This window comes from Mustelus asterias, chromosome 2 (assembly GCF_964213995.1).
Source record: "Mustelus asterias chromosome 2, sMusAst1.hap1.1, whole genome shotgun sequence".
NCBI classification, from domain to species: domain Eukaryota; kingdom Metazoa; phylum Chordata; class Chondrichthyes; order Carcharhiniformes; family Triakidae; genus Mustelus; species Mustelus asterias.
The window spans coordinates 133,599,288-133,618,963 of NC_135802.1; the positions used below are offsets into that span (position 1 = coordinate 133,599,288).

The following is a 19,676-nucleotide window of genomic DNA, read 5'->3' on the forward strand; positions in this document are numbered from 1 at the left end:
AGGTTTTGTCCTCATTACAGCCTTGATTGAGACAGCTGAACTCCAGAACTGAGGGGAGTGTGATTGCCCTTGACACCAAGGCAGCATCTGACCAACTGTGGTATTCAGGGGCCCTTGCAAAACCTCAGTCAATAGAATCAAGGTGAAAACTCTCCACTGGTTGAGAGTCATATCTGGCACAAAGAAGGATGGTGGTGGTCACTGGAGGTCAATCTCAGCTCCGAGATATCATTGCTGGAGTCCCTCAAGGTAGTGCCCTGGGCCAAATCATCAATGACCTTCACTCCATCATGAGATCCAAAATGGGGATGTTCACAGATGACTGCACAGTGTTCAGTTATATTTGTGACTCCTCAGATACTGAAGCATCTAAACCCCCTCCCTAACATCACTGTGCATGTACCTACACCACATGGACTGCAGTGCTCAAGAAGCCAGCGAGCACCTTTTCACCTGGGATGTCTATATGCAGCAAAACCTGGGTAACATTCAGGCCTGGGATGATAATTGGCAAGTAACATTCGTGTCTCACAAGTGCCAGGCAACGAACATCTCAAAAAGGGAACCTAACCAAACCCCCATGATATTCTATGGCATTACCATCATTGAATCCCCCACTAGCATCATCCTAGGGTTTACCATTAACGAGAAATTGAACTGAAGTCGTCATAAAAATATTGTAGCTACAACAGCAGATCAGAGGCTAGGAATCCTGCGGCAAGTAATTCACCTCTGGACTCCCCAAAGCCTGTCTACTATTTATAAGGTAGAAATCAGGAATGTGATGGAATACTGCCCACTTGCCTGGATGAGTGCAGCTTCAAGAAGACACAAACTCCACACCATCCAGGGTGTTCAAGATTCTCTTACGGTTAACGTGCAGGTTCAGTAGGCAGTTAGGAAGGCAAATGCAATTTTAACATTCATGTCGAGAGGGCTGGAATACAAGAGCAGGGATGTACTTCTATGGCTGTATAAGGTTCTGGTCAGACCCCATTTGGAGTTTTGTGAGCAGTTTTGGGCCCCATAACTAAGAAAGGATATGCTGGCCTTGGAAAGGGTCCAGAGAACAAAGAACAAAACAGCACAGGAACAGGCCCTTCGGCCCTCCAAGCCCGCGCCACTCCCTGGTCCAAACTAGACCATTCTTTTGTATCCCTCCATTCCCACTCCGTTCATGTGGCTATCTAGATAAGTCTTAAACGTTCCCACTGTGCCCGCCTCCACCACCTTGCCTGGCAGCGCATTCCAGACCCCCACCACCCTCTGTGTAAAATATGTCCTTCTGATATCCGTGTTAAACCTCCCCCCCTTCACCTTGAACCTATGACCCCTCGTGAACGTCACCACCGACCTGGGAAAAAGCTTCTGCCGTTCACTCTATTTATGCCTTTCATAATTTTATACACCTCTATTAGGTCTCCCCTCATCCTCCGTCTTTCCAGTGAGAACAACCCCAGTTTACCCAATCTCTCCTCATAACTAAGCCCCTCCATACCAGGCAACATCCTGGTAAACCTCCTCTGCACTCTCTCTAAAGCCTTCGCGCCCTTCTGGTAGTGTGGCGACCAGAACTGGACGCAGTATTCCAAATGCGGCCGAACCAACGTTCTATACCTCTGCAACATCAGACCCCAACTTTTATACTCTATGCCCTGTCCTATAAAGGCAAGCATGCCATATGCCTTCTTCACCACCTTCTCCACCTGTGACGTCACCTTCAAGGATCTGTGGACTTGCACACCCAGGTCCCTCTGCGTATCTACACCCTTTATGGTTCTCCCATTTATCGTATAGCTCCCCCCTACGTTAGTTCTACCAAAATGCATCACTTCGCATTTATCTGGATTGAACTCCATCTGCCATTTCTTTGCCCAAATTTCCAGCCTACCTATATCCATCTGTAGCCTCTGACAATGTTTCTCACTATCTGCAAGTCCAGCCAATTTTGTGTCGTCCGCAAACTTACTGATCACCCCAGTTACACCTTCTTCCAGATCGTTTATATAAATCACAAACAGCAGAGGTCCCAATACAGAGCCCTGCGGAACACCACTAGCCACAGGCCTCCAACCGGAAAAAGACCCTTCCACTACCACCCTCTGTCTTCTGTGACCAAGATGTGGAGATGCCGGCGTTGGACTGGGGTAAGCACAGTAAGAAGTCTCACAACGCCAGGTTAAAGTCCAACAGGTTTATTTGGTAGCAAATACCATAAGCTTTCGGAGCACTGCTCCTTCGTCAGATGGAGTGGATATCCACTCCATCTGACGATGGAGCAGTGCTCCGAAAGCTTATGGTATTTGCTACCAAATAAACCTGTTGGACTTTAACCTGATGTTGTGAGACTTCTTTCTGTGACCAAGCCAGTTCTCCACCCATCTAGCCACCTCCCCCTTTATCCCATGAAATCCAACCTTTTGCACCAACCTACCATGAGGTACTTTGTCAAACGCTTTACTAAAGTCCATATAGACGACATCCACGGCCCTTCCCTCGTCAACCATTCTAGTCACTTCTTCAAAAAACTCCACCAGGTTAGTGAGGCATGACGTCCCTCTCACAAAACCATGCTGACTATCGTTAATGAGTTTATTCCTTTCTAAATGCGCATACATCCTAAGAATCCTCTCCAACAACTTCCCTACCACGGACGTCAAGCTCACTGGCCTATAATTTCCCGGGTTATCCTTCCTATTCTTCTTAAATTACGGGACCACATTAGCTATCCTCCAATCCTCTGGGACCTCACCTGTGTCCAGTGACGAGACAAAGATTTGTGTCAGAGGCCCAGCGATTTCATCTCTCGTCTCCCTGAGCAGCCTTGGATAGATTCCATCAGGCCCTGGGGATTTGTCAGTCTTTATATTCTCTAAAAAACCTAACACTTCCTCCCTTGTAATGGAGATTTTCTCTAACGGTTCAACACTCCCCTCCGAGACACTCCCAGTCAACACATCCCTCTCCTTTGTGAATACCGACGCAAAGTATTCATTTAGGATCTCCCCTACTTCTTTGGGCTCTAAGCATAATTCCCCACTTTTGTCCGAGAGGTCTGATTTTTTCCCTGACAACCCTTTTGTTCTTAACGTATGAATAAAATGCCTTGGGATTCTCCTTAATCCTGTCTGCCAAGGACATTTCGTGACCCCTTTTTGCCCTTCTAATTCCTCGTTCGAGTTCTTTCCTACTTTCTTTGTATTCCTCCAGAGCTCCCTCCGTTTTTAGCTGCCTGGACCTAACGTACGCCTCTCTTTTCTTTTTGACCAGTCCCTCAATTTCCCTGGTTATCCACGGTTCTCGAATCCTACCCTTCCCATCGTTCTTTTTTACAGGCACATGCCTATCCTGCAGCCCTAACAACTGTTCCTTAAAAGAGTCCCACATGCCAGATGTGGATTTACCCTCAAACAGCCTCTCCCAATCAACAGCTGCCAATTTCTGCCTAATCCCACTAAAGTTAGCCTTCCCCCAATCCAACACCTTACCCTTGGGACACCACTCATCCTTTTCCATCGCTATCCTAAAGCTAACAGAATTGTGGTCGCTATTTGCTACATGTTCCCCTACTGAAAGTTTGAAGACCTGACCAGGCTCATTCCCCAGTACTAGGTCCAGTATAGCCCCCTCTCTAGTCAGGCTATCTACATATTGTTCCAAAGAGGTTCACAAGAATAATCCCTGGAATGAAAAGCTTGTCGTATGAGGAATGGTTGCGGACTCTGGCTCTGTACTCATTGGAGTTTAGAAGGATGAGGGGGGAATCTTATTGAAACTTGCAGGATACTGCGAGACCTAGATAGAGTGGATGTAGAGAGGATGTTTCCACTAGTAGGAAAAGCTAGAACCATAGGGCACAACCTCAGGCTGAAGGGACGATCCTTTAAAACAGAGATGAGGAGGAATTTCTTCAGCCAGGGAGTGGTGAATCTGTGGAACTCTTTGCTGTGGAGGCCAAGTCATTGAGTGTCTTTAAGACAGAAATAGATAGGTTCTTGATTAATAAGGGGATCAGGGGTTATGGGGAAGGGGCAGGAGAATGAGGATGAGAAAAATATCAGCCATTTATGATTGAATGGCAGAGCAGACTCAATGGGCCAAGCGGCCTAATTCTGCTCCTATGTCTTATGGACAAAGCAGCCGGCTTGAATGGCACCCATCCACCATAATACGTATTCACCTCCTCCACCACCGATGCACAGTGGCAGCATTGTGGACTATCTGAAGATCTGACCTCTCAGCTAGAAATGGAGGGGCAGCAGATGCATGGGAACACCACTAGCACCTGCAAGTTCTCCTCAAAGCCACACGCTAACTCGATCACTATTCCTTCACTTGCTGCATCAAAATCTTAGAACTCCCTCCCTAACAGGACTGTGCATGTGAGTTACACCACATGGACTGCAGCAGTTCAAGAAGCCAGCTCACCAGTCCCTACAAAGGCAATTAAAGAAAGGGCAATAAGAGTTGGCTTAGCCTGCAACGCTCACATCTCAAAAAAAACCCAACTTACAATATTTTAACAAACTTAACCACAAAGTGCCATGTTGCCATTAGTACAAAGTGTAACGATAAAAAAGTTCCTACTGATTGCTTCAGGCATTTGGCCTGTAATTCATCTATAATAACATGCAACTTTTTCCCACCTGGATTGTTTTGATTGGTCAGTTTAAGGGAGATATCAAATGTGGTTGTTCTGTTCCTATGGGATGACAGATGGTTAATTAGATATTTTAAAACTTTATTGTAACATTTGGTTAGTAAGTGCAGAGTATTACAATTTTTGATCCAACTGATAGAAAGTACTTGGTACAAGGTTTAAGGTCCTCTGCTTACAACTAGGTGTGGCTCTTCTAATCTCTGCCATGCAGGTAATGTCAGATGTGTGCTTGCTAACTGTGACATTTAAAATGCCTCACACACACATACATAGTTGTTTAGCTATCCTATGCAAAGATGGAATGTGGATATGAAGCAGTGGGAATTCCCTCTGACAGCTATGAAGGTCCGCTGTCTTTTTATTTAAAATACTGGGATGAAAATCAACGAGAATTTGTCCTTTCCCCTCACCTCCCACCAGTGGTGTTAATATGCACAGCATCTGGAAGATGAGTATGTGCAAGCATAACCTGGAACCAGCTAAGCAACAACTGCCCGCATAGTCGGCAGCTCTGCACTAGCCCAGTATGCATGCAAGATTAGTGACAACACCTGCCCAACTCTCCTCCCCACCCCCCAGCTCGTTAAGGAATGAAGCCTAAATTTTGTTCCTCTGAGGGTCAGCACTACCTTGTGTTTAGTTAAGATATAAATCAATACTGTTGGAATTTAAGGGGTGGTGGGGGGAGCTCATGGGGAAATATCAGTGTTAATTTGGCAATTGCTTTGGAGGGGATGGCATGCATAGCTTGGGAGGGATGCACAGTAAGAAGTCTCAAAACACCAGGTTAAAGTCCAACAGGTTTATTTGGTAGCACAAAACACAAGCTTTCTGAGCGCTGCTCCTTCATCAGGTAAGTGGGAGTTCTGTTCACAACCAGGGCATATAAAGACACAAACTCAATTTACAGTCGCTGCGCAGAGACTGATAACCAAGTTCCGCACACATGAGGATGGCCTCAAACGGGATCTTGGGTTCATGTCACACTATCTGTAACCCGCACGACTTGCCTGGGCTTGCAAACTCTCACTAACTGTCCTGGCTGGAGACAATACACATCTCTTTAACCTGTGCTTAACCCTCTCGCCACTCACATTGTCTGAACCTTTAAGACTTGATTACCTGTAAAGACTCGCATTCCAACCATTATTTTGTAAATTGAGTTTGTGTCTTTATTTGCCCTGTTTGTGAACAGAGCTCCCACTCACCTGATGAAGGGGCAGTGCTCCGAAAGCTTGTGGCTTGTGCTACCAAATAAACCTGTTGGACTTTAACCTGGCGTTGTGAGACTTCTTACTGTGCTTACCCCAGTCCAATGCTGGCATCTCCATATCTTGGGAGGGATGGACAGTGGAATTGGTTAGGTACATTACTGGCAAATGTTTTAAAGGTCTCCGCAGTACAGAACAAATTATGAACTCTGTGCCCCAATGTTATGGAATAAAAAGGGGCACTCTACTCATCAGATGAATTCTAGTACCTAGGGAGGCATTGATGTAGTAGTAGTATTGTTACTGGACTAGTAATCCAGAGACCCAAGATAATGCTCTGCGGTCCCGGGTTCAAATCCCACCATGGTAAATGGTGAAATCTGAACTCAAAAATCTAGAATTAAAAGTCTAATGATGACCATGAAACCATTGTTGATAGTTGTAAAAATTGGTTCACTAATGTTCTATAGGAAAGAAATCTGTCACCCTTACTTGGTCAGGCATGTAATGACCCCCACATCCAAATTACTGCACTCTACAAGGGTCCACACTTGGTCTTAAAGTTAAACACCAGTTTTCAACCAGGTCAATGTTATGATTCTATTAACAGTATGATTGAATGAAAAAAATGTTGACCACCCATGAATGGTAGACAACAGAGTAATTGTGATGCATTAACCTAACTACAACATCTGACTTGGTCTTAGTCATTATTGTCCATCAATATCTTTCCTCTGCTCTCCTTCTCCATAGAACTACCTCTCCATTGCTCCATTCTTACTTAAGCGAACACACTTCCACCGCTCATTCTCTTCCTTTCCCCTCTTGGTCACCTCTAGATTTCCCAAGAATGGTACCAACACATCCTGATCAGTATACCATTTCTCATTCATACACACAGGGCCAGCTTCATATTAGATGAGAGCCAGCTCTATCAGACCACCCCTTTACTCAATCCCAACCGTCACACTGCTTGCTCAACAAGTCTTGAATGAGTTAATATTTTCTCGTTCAATATTAATAAGATCAAAAGAATCATCTTCAACTCCCAATCCCCCTGCTGCTCTTAACTAATAAGTGAAAAGCTCATAATCCTGTTTGCAGCTAATTTTAACCCCACATGCTCTCCAATTGCAAGGACCATTTATTTCCACTTCCAAAATGACTTGTTTCTAATCCTCAGTTTACCTCTCTGCTGCTATGATCCTTTAGCATACTACTGCCACTTCCACACTTGACTATTTTAATGTCATCTGTGTTGGTTTTCCATCCATCTCCTCCATAAATTCCAACTTGTCTAAATCCCTGCTGCTTGGGCCTTACCCTGCATGGTTTCCCCTACCTAAACTCTGCCACTCCTTCCAGGTTTATAGCTCCACTCTTCATTCAGCTGGTTATATCTTTTATACATCATCCCAACCCCTCATCTGTACCATGCTTGGTAGATCCTTCGGTCTTAATTTCACTGTTTGGAACTTTTTCCCCAAGCTTCTCCCAACTTCACAAAATGTTCTTAAAGCCCATTTCTTCAACCAAACTTGGCCTGACTTGGAATCGTTTACTTTTTGGCTTGGCATCCATTTTCTTAACCATTCATCAGGTGCTTTCGGGCCCTTTTGTTTTAAAAAAACACACACCAAATTGTTGTGAACTTTCCCATCAACTTTCTAGCTCTAAACTTCAGGAATACAACATCGGTTTGCACCAAATCCAGTTCCACATTGGAAGCCTTCCAGCACATTTTGTCTCTACTAACTTTTTGTAAGAGCTATCCCACAGTCCCCTGTGCTTTCCCGCGGACCTGCAAGATTCTTTCTTTTTCAAGTCTATGTTCAATACCTTGTTGAAAGTTACTACTGTAAGGAGCCCTAGCAAAACTGAAGTCTTTGGGAATCAGGGGAAACCCTCCATTAGTTGTAGTTATACCTGGCACAGAGGAAGATGGTTGTGGTGGTTGGAGGCTAATCATCTCAACTCCAGGACACTGTATACTAATACATGTGACAATAATAAAATCAAATCAAACATTACTGCACAAGTTTCTCAGGGTAGTGTCTGAGGCCCAACCATCTTCAGCTGCTTCATTAATTACCTTCTTTCTGTCATAAGATCAGAAGCGGGGATGTTTGCTGATGATTATATTATAGAAACCCAAGGTGCAACGAGTCTGTACCAACAACAATCCCACCCCAGGCCCTATCCCCACACATGTACCCCACTAATCCCCCTAACCTACACATCCCGGGACACTATGGCAATTTAGCATAACCAATCAACCTAATCCACGCATCTTTGGACCATGGGAGGAAACTGGAGCACCCGGAGGAAACCCATGCAGACACAGGAAGAATGTACAAATTCCACACAGATGGTGACCCAAGCCGGGATTCAAACCCAGGTCCCTGGAGGCAGCAGTGCTAACCACTGTGCCACCCAACATTGCACAACATTCAGTACCATTCACGACTCCTCAGATATTGAAGCAGTCCATGTCCAAATGAACTAAGACCTGGACAATATGCAGGCTTGCGCTGACAAGTGGCAAGTAACATTCAAGACACAGAAGTGCCATACAATGAGCATCTTCAACAAAAGATCTAACCATTGCTACTTGACATTCAATGGCATTAACATCGCTGAATGCCCCACTATCAACATCCTGGGGGTTACCATTGACCAGAAATGAACTGGACAAGCCATCTAAATACTATGGCTATCAAAGCAGGTCAAAAACGAGGAATCCTGTGGCGAGTAACTCACTTCCTGACTCTTCAAAGCCTGTCCACCATCTACAAGGAACAAGTCAGGAGTGTAATGGAACACTCTGCACTTGTCTGGATGAGTGAACCTCCAGCAACACTCAAGAAGCTCAAAACTATCCAGGACAAAGGAACCCATTTGATTGTTTGTGGAAGGGGTAGCAATCACTCGCTTCACCACTGAAGAGCAGTGGCAGCCGTGTGTACATCCACAAGGTGCACTGCAGGAACTCACCAAGGTTCCTTAGGCAGCACCTTCCAAACCCACAACCACTGCCACCGAGAAAAACAAGGGCAGCAGGCACATGGAAACAACACCATCTGGAGGTTCCCCTCCAAGTCGCTCAACATCCTGACCTGGAAATGAAATCGTCATGCCTTCACTGTTGCTGGGTCAAAATCCTGGGATTCCCTCCCTAACACTTTGTACCTGCACCTCAGGGACTGTAGCTCACCACCACCTTCTGAAGGACAACTACAGATGGGCAATAAATGCTGGCCTAGCCAGCGACGGCCACATCCATAAATGAATAAATAATTTCCAACATATTTCATTTAAACCACACTTGCAGTCAGATTATTTAAAATAGGCTGTTAGTTACAGATAGAAAGGAACACGTACAATTCAATATTAAAATTACATATTTAGAGACAATTCTGAAGCACAAAGTGAGTATCTGAAAAGTGAGGCAAGGGAGTGTGGTAGTGGAAGGAAGGAAGGGCTGGAGGCAGAGGATTAAAGAGTTTAAACAGAGTGTAGCATTAGAGAGATTTAAAGATTAAAAGCCACAGAGGGACTTAAATACAAGAATGAAAATTTCAAATGAAAGACACTGAAAGCAAATATAGATCAGCAAGGACATGGGTGATGGGCATGAAGACTTTGGTACTGTTTAAGATATGTGTAGTTCCATTTTGAATGAGAAGTTTGCAAATGTTGACAAGGCAGCCAGGACAGCATTTCAGTTTCAACTATTGCAAACCAAAGGTGTAGATGAGGGCTTCAGCTTGCAATTGAGATAGAGGCACATTATCTTTGTGGAAGAAGGAAAATTGGATGGGAAACTGAATACAATGTTTACTAGAAAGAAAGAGATGTTACAAACACCGATTCAACCTGAGATAGTGGCAGGGAGGTAGATAAAGTTGGTGTTCAGGGAATGGAGCTTGGTGTGGAATCCAAATGTTCAGCTGCAGGAAATTGCAGATTCATAGCCAACTAGAAATCAGGCAAGCAATCTGCACAGAGGCAACAGAGGGATCGAAAGAGATGTCAGAGAAAACAAAATATGGCTGTGTCAGTGTTCATGCAAGCAGATTTTGTCACTGAGCAGCATGTACATAAATATGATTTCAAGCATAGTTCTTAATGGACTACTTAAGATGATTGCATTGGAATAGGAAGAGAAAACTTAAAATTGGAGGGTGACAGAGAAGGCAAATAGTTGTAGTCACATAGCATCATTACTGAAGTTCCTAGGAAAGTGTCCTCAACCCGGTCATCTTCAACTACTTCAAAGATCTTCTTTGTCACAAAGTCAGCAGTGGTCTGGTTGCTGGTGGTTTCAGTGTTCAGTTCCATTGATAACTCTACCAATAAAATTTCCAGTAGGTTCTGGTCTACATCCATGTCTACGATGGCCTGTGCCAAATCATGACCATCTCCCAAGAAAATGCCCAGCTATTTCACCTGACCTTCAATAGCATCATCACCAGGTTCTCAACAGGGGGCTTGAAACCATATCAACACCGTGATCACACAGGCAAGACAGAAGCTGAATATCCCACAACTGCCTCATTCTTGACTTGGAGTAATCATTGCAAGTAGTGTAGTTGCAACAATGTTGAAGTAGCTTGAAAGCATCTCGATAAAGCATTCTGTTTGACTAAAGTCCTTGACAATGAACTCAACAGCCATACCCTCCACTGCTTTGAAGTTTATTTATTAGTGTCACAAGTAGGCTTACATTAACACTGCAATGAAGTTACTGTGAAAATCCCCCAGTCGCCACATTCCGGTGCCTGTTCGGGTACACGGAAGGAGAATTTAGCACGGCCAATGCACCTAACCAGCACATCTTTTGTACTGTGGGAGGAAACCGGAGCACACGCAGACACAGGGGAGAATGTCTGCGGAGTCTGCACTGTGATCCAAGCAGAGAATCAAACCCAGATCCCTGGTGCTGTGAGGCAGCAGTGCTAAGGCAGCAATGCTAACCACTGTGCCACCGTGGCACCCCATATTGTGGAAGCATCATCATCACCCCAAGGACTGCTGGCACATTATGACTGCTGTTTGCATTGCCTATAGGATCAGCTGACACAAGCAACTCACCAAGCTGACTTTGACAGCATCCTAACCCCATCGTTGAGAAAAACAAGAGAAAGATATGATCTGCCCATGTTCCTCTCCAAGTTATACTTGGAGACATTATGCTTGGTCCAAATCTAGAACTTCCACACAGTATTGTGGAAGTATCATTATCATCCCAGGGACTCAAGTAGCTGAAAGTGGATTGCAAATATACCTATAGAGTGGTACTCTGTCCATCCAGTCTTGCAGTTTGGCTTTAAAATAATATATTACCTTTATGCAGCTGGTAGCATCAGTGCTACAAGCTCCCTTCTAATTTTGTAAGTTATCAACACGTGATTGATAATCAGTGAGTATGGACCAAACAGAAAACCATCAGGAACTCCAAACATTCAATCAAAACATTTGAATAATTAGTCTAGACAAATTTAAGATTGACGCAAGATGTGAAAAGATGCCAATACCATGCCACAAAGAGAGAATAGCACAAGTAATCTGCGGTCACACTAAATAATGTCACTTTTCTGAAGATGCTGTCGCAACACTGGTTGAAGCATCTCTAAATTACCATGCAAAACTGAGTTTTCTTGCACTCCCAGTTTCAGTTCCTCTGCTTGCCCAGTGACTATAAAATGAAAACCCACAGAAAACAAGCAATACTAAATTAAGGCAATGCAATTGAAACTCTCAAACAATATGAAGATTTTCACCAGTCATTCAGATTTTCTCATTCCCTCCGGAATCTACAGATATTTTGTTAGGTAATGAAGTTGGGTGGGTGTTATCTTGAAGGATTACAAAATTTGATGTACTACTTTAGCCATGCCTAAAATTAAGAAGCATAAATGCCCCCATAAAGTCACTTACCATGTATTTGGAAGAATTTAATTTGTTATGCTGTAGTATTTAAGCAACAGTTACAAAAGACAAAAGGAATTGCCTCAAGAGTGCCTGTATCTCAAGAAATGTGATCATGCCCGGTGAAGGAGAAATTGACATTTCTCAATAATGTATCTTGCTGATTCTCATTACCCTTGCTCAACAACTATAATGTAACTCATAAAAAATGCAGTTAAGATTCACAAAGAAAGTTAGAAACCAAGGCAGTTCTAGCATATGAAGTACACAATGAACTAAATTTGAGGCCTAAAAGGTAATTAGCCACCACAAGTAAACTGCAAAATGTCTGCAGCACACTGGTGGCAATACTCTCAAATTGTGCAGCACTACAACAACTTGCATTCATATAGCATCTTTAACAGTGAAACATCTCAGCATATAACAGGAGCTTTGGCAAACAAAATGCAACACAAAACCACAAACTGGTATTGGCGCATATGGTCAAACATTTGGTCAAAGTTTAAAAAGGAGTAAAGAGAAGTTTAGGGAGGGAATATGAACATATGAATTTGGAACAGGAGTAGGCGGCTTGGCCCTGCAAGCCTGCTCCACCATTCAATAAGATCATGGCTGATCTGATTATTACCTCAACTTCACATTCCCACCTACCCCCAATAATTTTTCACCCGCTTGCTTATCAAGAAGCAATCTACCTCTACCTTTGTCTGCACCCCTGACTTTTAAAGAGTTCCAAAGATTATGACCCTCAGAAAAAATCTCATGTTTGTCTTAATGGGTGATCCCTTATTCTTATTGAAGATTTTTTTGTTTTATACAAGAAATGCAATCTCTCAAAGATTGGTGTGATACAACAGGATCAGTTTCAAACAAATACAAGTGGGAAGAGAGAGAGAAAACAAATTACCAACACATTTGGTTCAGATTATTCATTGTGTTGAGCAACTCCCACCATATAAGTAACATAATGATATATCGAAGGATTTGGGGAATATCAGGTTACAGCCACAACTGGCTGAGCGGTGCACAACCAAGCTCACAGGATAATGGCAACAGAGCCACAGACTTATGGAAGCAAATCTATATAGTAGCTACTGCCATTGTGTTTCCAACCACAAAAAATGCAGGATACTAGCACAAGTAAAATGGCAGTTAAACCGCCATGCATTTTCATGCCACACTTGAGCATGCACCAAAGGAAGCTTTCTCCCATCCCAGCCATAGTGGAAGTGCTGACAACACAATACCCAGGATGTGTAGTCTGTCTGTACCATAACAGGAGTTAAGCAAGGTTTTTATAACCCCAGAACAACTGAAATACAAAAGATACACACACCCGTAAGATCTGGGGGTGGGGGTTTCTCACCCGCAGTGAAGACTCACCGGGTCCTAACCACTACCTTCATATTAAACCACTATGCCGCCTCCTGCAATGGTACCACATATTTTAATCATAATTATAAGAAAGGGTATCTGGTGAAAAAAATCTACTATATATATATATATATATATATAGGCCACGAGGATAGGATACGATGCGCACCATCAAGCTTGATTCACGCTGCCTTCATAATCAAGGTTAAAAAGCGTGACAGGCAACTTCCAAAAAATTTAACCGGGAGCTTGCCTTCAGCTCCCTCTGGAAACCTGATCACACGGATATTCTTCCTCCAGCATCAATTTGCTAGATCCATCAGGATATCTGACATACCATGCAGCTGACTCTCTAAGGATTGCAGCCAAGCCTCGACTGAAGAAGCAGCACTTTTGACATTAAGGATTCTATCTTCCACCTCACTGAGTCTCTTGCCAGTATTCTGCAGTTCATCTGAGTAAAGATTATTGTTCTATGCCAAAACACCAACTTTGTATCTATAACTTTGATAATGTTTACAATCATCTCCTGCAACCTTTTCGAGAGCACTGGGCCCAGAGCCTGTTCCCCAGCCAGGTCGCCATGTGAGGGCCCTGGTGCCTCCAACTGCTCCTTATTGAATCGAGGATTTTCCTGACAATCCTCAGTATTCTGTCATCAATACTTCCCCAAATATATTCCAAGGACATTGTGACTATGAGCTATGCATCAGAGTGAAAACATTTTTTTTAAAAAGAGCAGCGCCAGAGCTTGTGAAAACATGATTATTCCCACACTCATCACGTGACCGCCATATCTTATTTTTAATCAATGACTCCCTAGTTCTAAATTCTCCCACAAGTGGAAATATCCTCTCCATATCACACTGTCAAGATCCCTCAGGATCTTACATATTTCAATCAAGTTGTCTGTTACTCAAGGGGATTTTCACAGTAACTTCACTGCAGTGTTAATGTAAGCCTACATGTGACTAATAAATAAACTTTAACTCTAGCAGATATAAACCTAGCCTGCCCACTCCAGGTATTAGTCTAGTAAACCTTTTCTGGACTGCTTCCAATGCATTTACATCCTTCCTTAAATCCTTGGAAAAGGAACTCTAAAGCATCTCCTTCCTCCCCGTCTACCATACATATACTATGAAACAAAAATTAATATAATAAAATTTCAAATGATTTGAAAATTGTAATGAACCCATATGGATGCTCAGAGAATCCTGACCTAGACAAATGAAGGCACATTCTTAATGGTAGAGTGACTAAAATCAATGATGTACAAGACGCCATATTGGAGGATTGCCGGTCTGGGGGTGAAGGGCTGGTGTGGAGGCGAGAGATAGACAGATGAGGACATAGAGGGGTTTGAAAATAAGGATGAAGCCAATGCAGATTAATGCTGAGATAAAGGGTGAGCACGACTTACTTCATTGAAGTATTATTTCATAGCTAGGAAGCAATGATTGAAAAATTTCTTGCACACATTTAACCACTACGTACTAGAGCTTCAGCACAAATATCACAATCATCATCAATAATGTGCATTAATTTAAGCACCTTTAACAAAAAGGAATCATAAAATCCTTTGTAGAACATCAAGGTGCATCAAATAACCAAAAGCTTTCTCAAAAAAGATATATCACAAGCTAGCTGACAGAAGCTGAAAAGTAGTCAAAACATTATAGAATCCCTACAGTGCAGAAGGCGGCCATTCAGCCCAACTCTCCAACATTTTATCCAGGTCCACCCCTCCTCCACCTATTTCTTGTAATCCTGTGCATTTACCATGGCTAATCCACCTAACCCAACACAGCTTGGGACCCTTAGGGCCAATCCACCTAACTTATATATCTTTTGGACTGAGAGGGGAAACTGGTGCGCCCAGAGGAAATCTGCACATACACGGGTAGCACGTGCAAACTCCCGTTACCAAAGGCTGAAAGAGGACCCAGGTCCCTGGCGCTGTGGGGCAGCAGTGCTAACCACTATGCCACCATTTCACTCTTTGTGAAGGCCATTCCAAAGAGCAAGGCCAAAGAGTTGAAGGCTCTAACAATAACAGAGCAAAGAAAGAGGTAGAGTCCAGAATTACAAACTATACAAGACTGAGCAGATCACAGTTTTGGAGCAACAGGAGGACGTGGGGGAGAATTTGAAAATGGGTTCAAGGATCTAGTTCAATCCATTGATGAACTGGAGCCAGTTTAGGTCAGCAAACATCGGAGGGCAAGTGAGACACGATGCCGATAATTCAGTTTTGGATGAGATGGGGATTTTGAAGGAAGAATAAGACGTGCTGCAAGAAGTGCAAGCAGTGATCAAGTCAAAAAAGATTAGATAGCAGTTTCACCAGCAGTGGGGGCAAAATAGAACAGGAGAGATAATATTATGGAGGTGAAAGTAAGCAACATTGTAAGCAAGCTTTAACACTTGGTACTGAACTGGACTAGCCACATAAAATACTGTGGCTACAAAAGCAGGTCAGAAACTAGGAATCCTGCAGCGGGAACTCACCTCCTGACTCCCCAAAGTATTTCCACTATCTACAAGGCACAGTCAGGAGTGCGATAGAATACTCTCCACTTGCCTGGATGAACGAACCTCCAACAACACTCAAGAAGCGTGACACCATCCAGGACAAAGCAGTACCATTCCTTCACTGTCACTGGGTCAAAATCCTGAAACTCCCTACTTTACAGCACTGTGGGTGTATCTACGTCAGAGCCTGCAGCGATTCAAGAAAGCAGCTCACCACCAGGCAAGGACAATTAGGGATGGGCAACAAATTTTGGCTGAGCCAGCGATGCTCATGTCCCATAAATGAATTTCAAATTGCATTGAACACAGACAAGGTTTTGCAAGTCAAGTACTAAGAACAAAGAACAGTACAGCACAGGAAACAGGCCCTTCGGCCCTCCAAGCCTGTGCCGCTCCTTGGTCCAACTAGACCAATCGTTTGTGTCCCTCCATTCCCAGGCTGCTCATGTGACTATCCAGGTAAGTCTTAAACGATGTCAGCGTGCCTGCCTCCACCACCCTACTTGGCAGCGCATTCCAGGCCCCCACCACCCTCTGTGTAAAAAACATCCCTCTAATATGAGTTATACTTCGCCCCTCTCACCTTGAGCCCGTGACCCCTCGTGAACATCACTTCTGATCTGGGAAAAAGCTTCCCACCGTTCACCCTATCTAACCCCTTCATAATCTTGTACACCTCTATTAGATCTCCCCTCATTCTCCGTCTTTCCAGGGAGAACAACCCCAGTTTACCCAATCTCTCCTCATAGCTAAGACCCTCCCTACCAGGCAACATCCTGGTAAACCTTCTCTGCACTCTCTCTAACGCCTCCACGTCCTTCTGGTAGTGCGGCGACCAGAATTGGACGCAGTACTCCAAATGTGGCCTAACCAGCGTTCTATACAGCTGCATCATCAGACTCCAGCTTTTATACTCTATGCCCCGTCCTATAAAGGCAAGCATACCATATGCCTTCTTCACCACCTGTGTTGCCAGCAGGTCAGCATTATTCAAAAAGAAACATGTTTAATGGCATAGGACCTCAAAACACCATGTGGGTTCAATAATGGACTACAAGATAGTTAAAGGTCTTTTGTATACAATTGGATGAGATTGTGGCTTTGTTAGCTAAATTGCTTGACAGCTAGCTTGTGGATCAGATTAATGCCAACAGTACAATGTTTAATCCCCATTCAGCTCAGGTACTCATGGCCTGCTTCTTTGCCCTACCAGTAGTAGAAACATCACAGCATTTTGCTGTGATTCAGTGAATAAGTGCAGAGAGCTCAGGAAGAATGAAATACCATGGAGACTGCGGACCTGATACCATAGTGCCTCCTCTTTGAAGGAACTGTCATTCTATCCAACTCTTCGCGCTATACCCAAACCTCTGCAAATTTTCTCTAAGTATTTGTCCAACTTATACATTCCTTACAAGTCAAAATATAGAATCTCAATAGTTATTCTAATTGTGTTCTGGATCATTTAACATTTCTTTAAAAGAATATCAAGATGTTCCCATTCACTGCAATGATGGAACCCATTTGACACATTTCAGCAAACAAAACGTTAAACTGATATAAGCTAGTGAGTTTTTAAGGGGAGGTGTCAATTTCATGACATTAAAGTTTATTTACTAGTGTCATAAGTAGGCTTACATTAACACTGCAATGAAGTTACTATGAAAATCCCCTAGTCACCACCCTCCAGCGCATGTTCAGGTACACGGAGGGAGAATTTAGCATGGCCAATGCACCTAACCAGCATGTCTTTCGGAGTGTGGGAGGAAACTGCAGCCGGACAAAACCCACGCAGACACGGGGAAAACGTGCAGGTTCCGCAGACAGTGATTCAAGTCAAGAATCAAACTTGAGTCCCTGGCACTGTGAGGCAGCAGTGCTAACCACTGTGCCACCGTGCATTAGTTTAGCAGTTCAATCCAGGTGATACTAATTTATTTTGCTGAAAATTTGGTCTTAAAAATCATTCAGAGATCATTGGAATTTTTTTAAAAAGCTTTTCGGGTAGGCAAAATGCTGCTGCTGTTTTTGCTTTCTAACACATTATCTTTCTTCCTCCGGATGTAAAATTGGAGGTTCATCGCTTATGCATATTAATCCTGGAATGGGAGTGAAAAAGAAGCCGACTGATTCCACTGGAAGATCTGATGGCGGGAAACACAAAAAGGATAGAGAGAAAAAAATAAAGGCAGCTACAGCCAGCTTCTCTCAGACAAAAGAGGGGAGGGGGCAGTACTGACGCCAAGAGAAATTGGGTTTAATTCAGATGTACAGAGGCCTTTTAAGTTGCCACATTCCAGATTAATCGTGGTGCAGTTTTCAGCGGACACAACCGGGCACAGAGCTGCAGCCAGTCCGCCTCTTGCTGCACATCCTTCCTAGGGAATGGCGGCCTGCTCTGGCTGCCTGAGCCTCTCTGGGCGGCCGCAGGGGTTGAGACTCACTCCTCGGTTAAGCTGGGGGGGTGCGGGCAGACTTCAGTCAGCCCAGCCCGGGGCAGGCAAGTTGGATCCGGCGGCCCGCGCAGCAGTGCCTCCTCCTCCTCTCCACATTCCCCCCTCCTCCTCCCCGCTTCTGTCTCCCAGAGAAGCTTCTCCAGGGCCGGGGAAGCGCGGGCGGGCAGGTAGGCAGCCCGGTGCAGAGCTTACTTGGACAGTTTGAGACCATGCGACAGTCTCTCTCTCTCGGGCGGCTCGATCTCAGGCGCTGCAGCTCCTCAGTTCAAAATGGCAGTTGTGGCGCACGCGGGAAAACGGCGACCAATCGCCGTGAAGGATGGGAGAGAGTGTGGAGGGGCCCCTAGCAACCGGGCAGGGGGCAGAGAGAGAGAGCTTGGGAAGGATGTGCAGCCAGCCAGCAACAAGAGTGGGACTGGCTGCAGCTCTTGTATTAGGCTGTGTCCCCTGTTAACTGCACCATAATCAATCTGGAGCATGTTAAGTTTGTTTATTATCACAAGTAGGCTTACATTAACACCGCAATGAAGTTACTGTGAAAATCCCCGAGTTGCCACACACCAGCGCCTGTTTGGGTGCGCTGAGGGAGAATTTAACACGGCCAGTGCACCTAACCAGCACGCCTTTCAGACTGTTTGAGGAAACCGGAGCACCCGGAGGGTACCCACGGGGAGAACGTGCAAACTCTGCACAGACAGTGACCCAAGCTGGGAATTGAACCCAGGTCCCTGGTGCTGTGAGACAGCACTGTAACCACTATATATTCAGTTGCTTTTTCTCTACGTCCTAGCTAAGACTGTTAACACTACAAAGAACAATACAGCACAGGAACAGGCCCTTCGGCCCTCCAAGCCCACGCCGCTCCCTGGTCCAAACTAGACCATTCTTTTGTATCCCTCCATTCCCACTCCGTTCATATGGCTGTCTAGATAAGTCTTAAACGTTCCCAGTGTGTCCGCCTCCACCACCTTGCCTGGCAGCGCATTCCAGGCCCCCACCACCCTCTGTGTAAAATATGTCCTTCTGATATCTGTGTTAAACCTCCCCCCCTTCACCTTGAACCTATGACCCCTCGTGAACGTCACCACCGACCTGGGGAAAAGCTTCCCACCATTCACCCTATCTATGCCTTTCATAATTTTATACACCTCTATTAAGTCTCCCCTCATCCTCCGTCTTTCCAGGGAGAACAACCCCAGTTTACCCAATCTCTCCTCATAACTAAGCCCCTCCATACCAGGTAACATCCTGGTAAACCTCCTCTGTACTCTCTCCAAAGCCTCCACATCCTTCTGGTAGTGTGGCGACCAGAACTGGACGTAGTATTCCAGATGCGGCCGAACCAACGTTCTATACATCTGCAACATCAGACCCCAACTTTTATACTCTATGCCCCGTCCTATAAAGGCAAGCATGCCATATGCCTTCTTCACCACCTTCTCCACCTGTGACGTCACTTTCACTACATTATGCACCCTCTCCTTTCCTTCTCCCCTATGTACTCTATGA

At 44.5% G+C, this 19,676-nt stretch overlaps 1 protein-coding gene across 4 annotated transcripts in view; it reads right to left on the reverse strand.

Annotated features, from left to right (window-relative positions):
• LOC144511598 (protein DEK-like) overlaps positions 1-18,482 on the reverse strand; it is a 54,853-nt gene extending 36,371 nt beyond the window's left edge. For 2 of the 4 annotated variants that reach the window (XM_078241911.1, XM_078241909.1), the window contains exon 1: positions 18,360-18,482. In XM_078241911.1, coding sequence (XP_078098037.1) covers positions 18,360-18,378 — 19 coding nt within the window. In that variant the 5' untranslated portion in view covers positions 18,379-18,482. Of the gene's footprint in view, positions 1-4,646; positions 4,703-18,359 lie in introns of all 4 variants that reach the window. The other 2 variants (XM_078241910.1, XM_078241912.1) reach the window with 2 other exon arrangements.
• Positions 18,483-19,676: the final 1,194 nt, after the last annotated feature.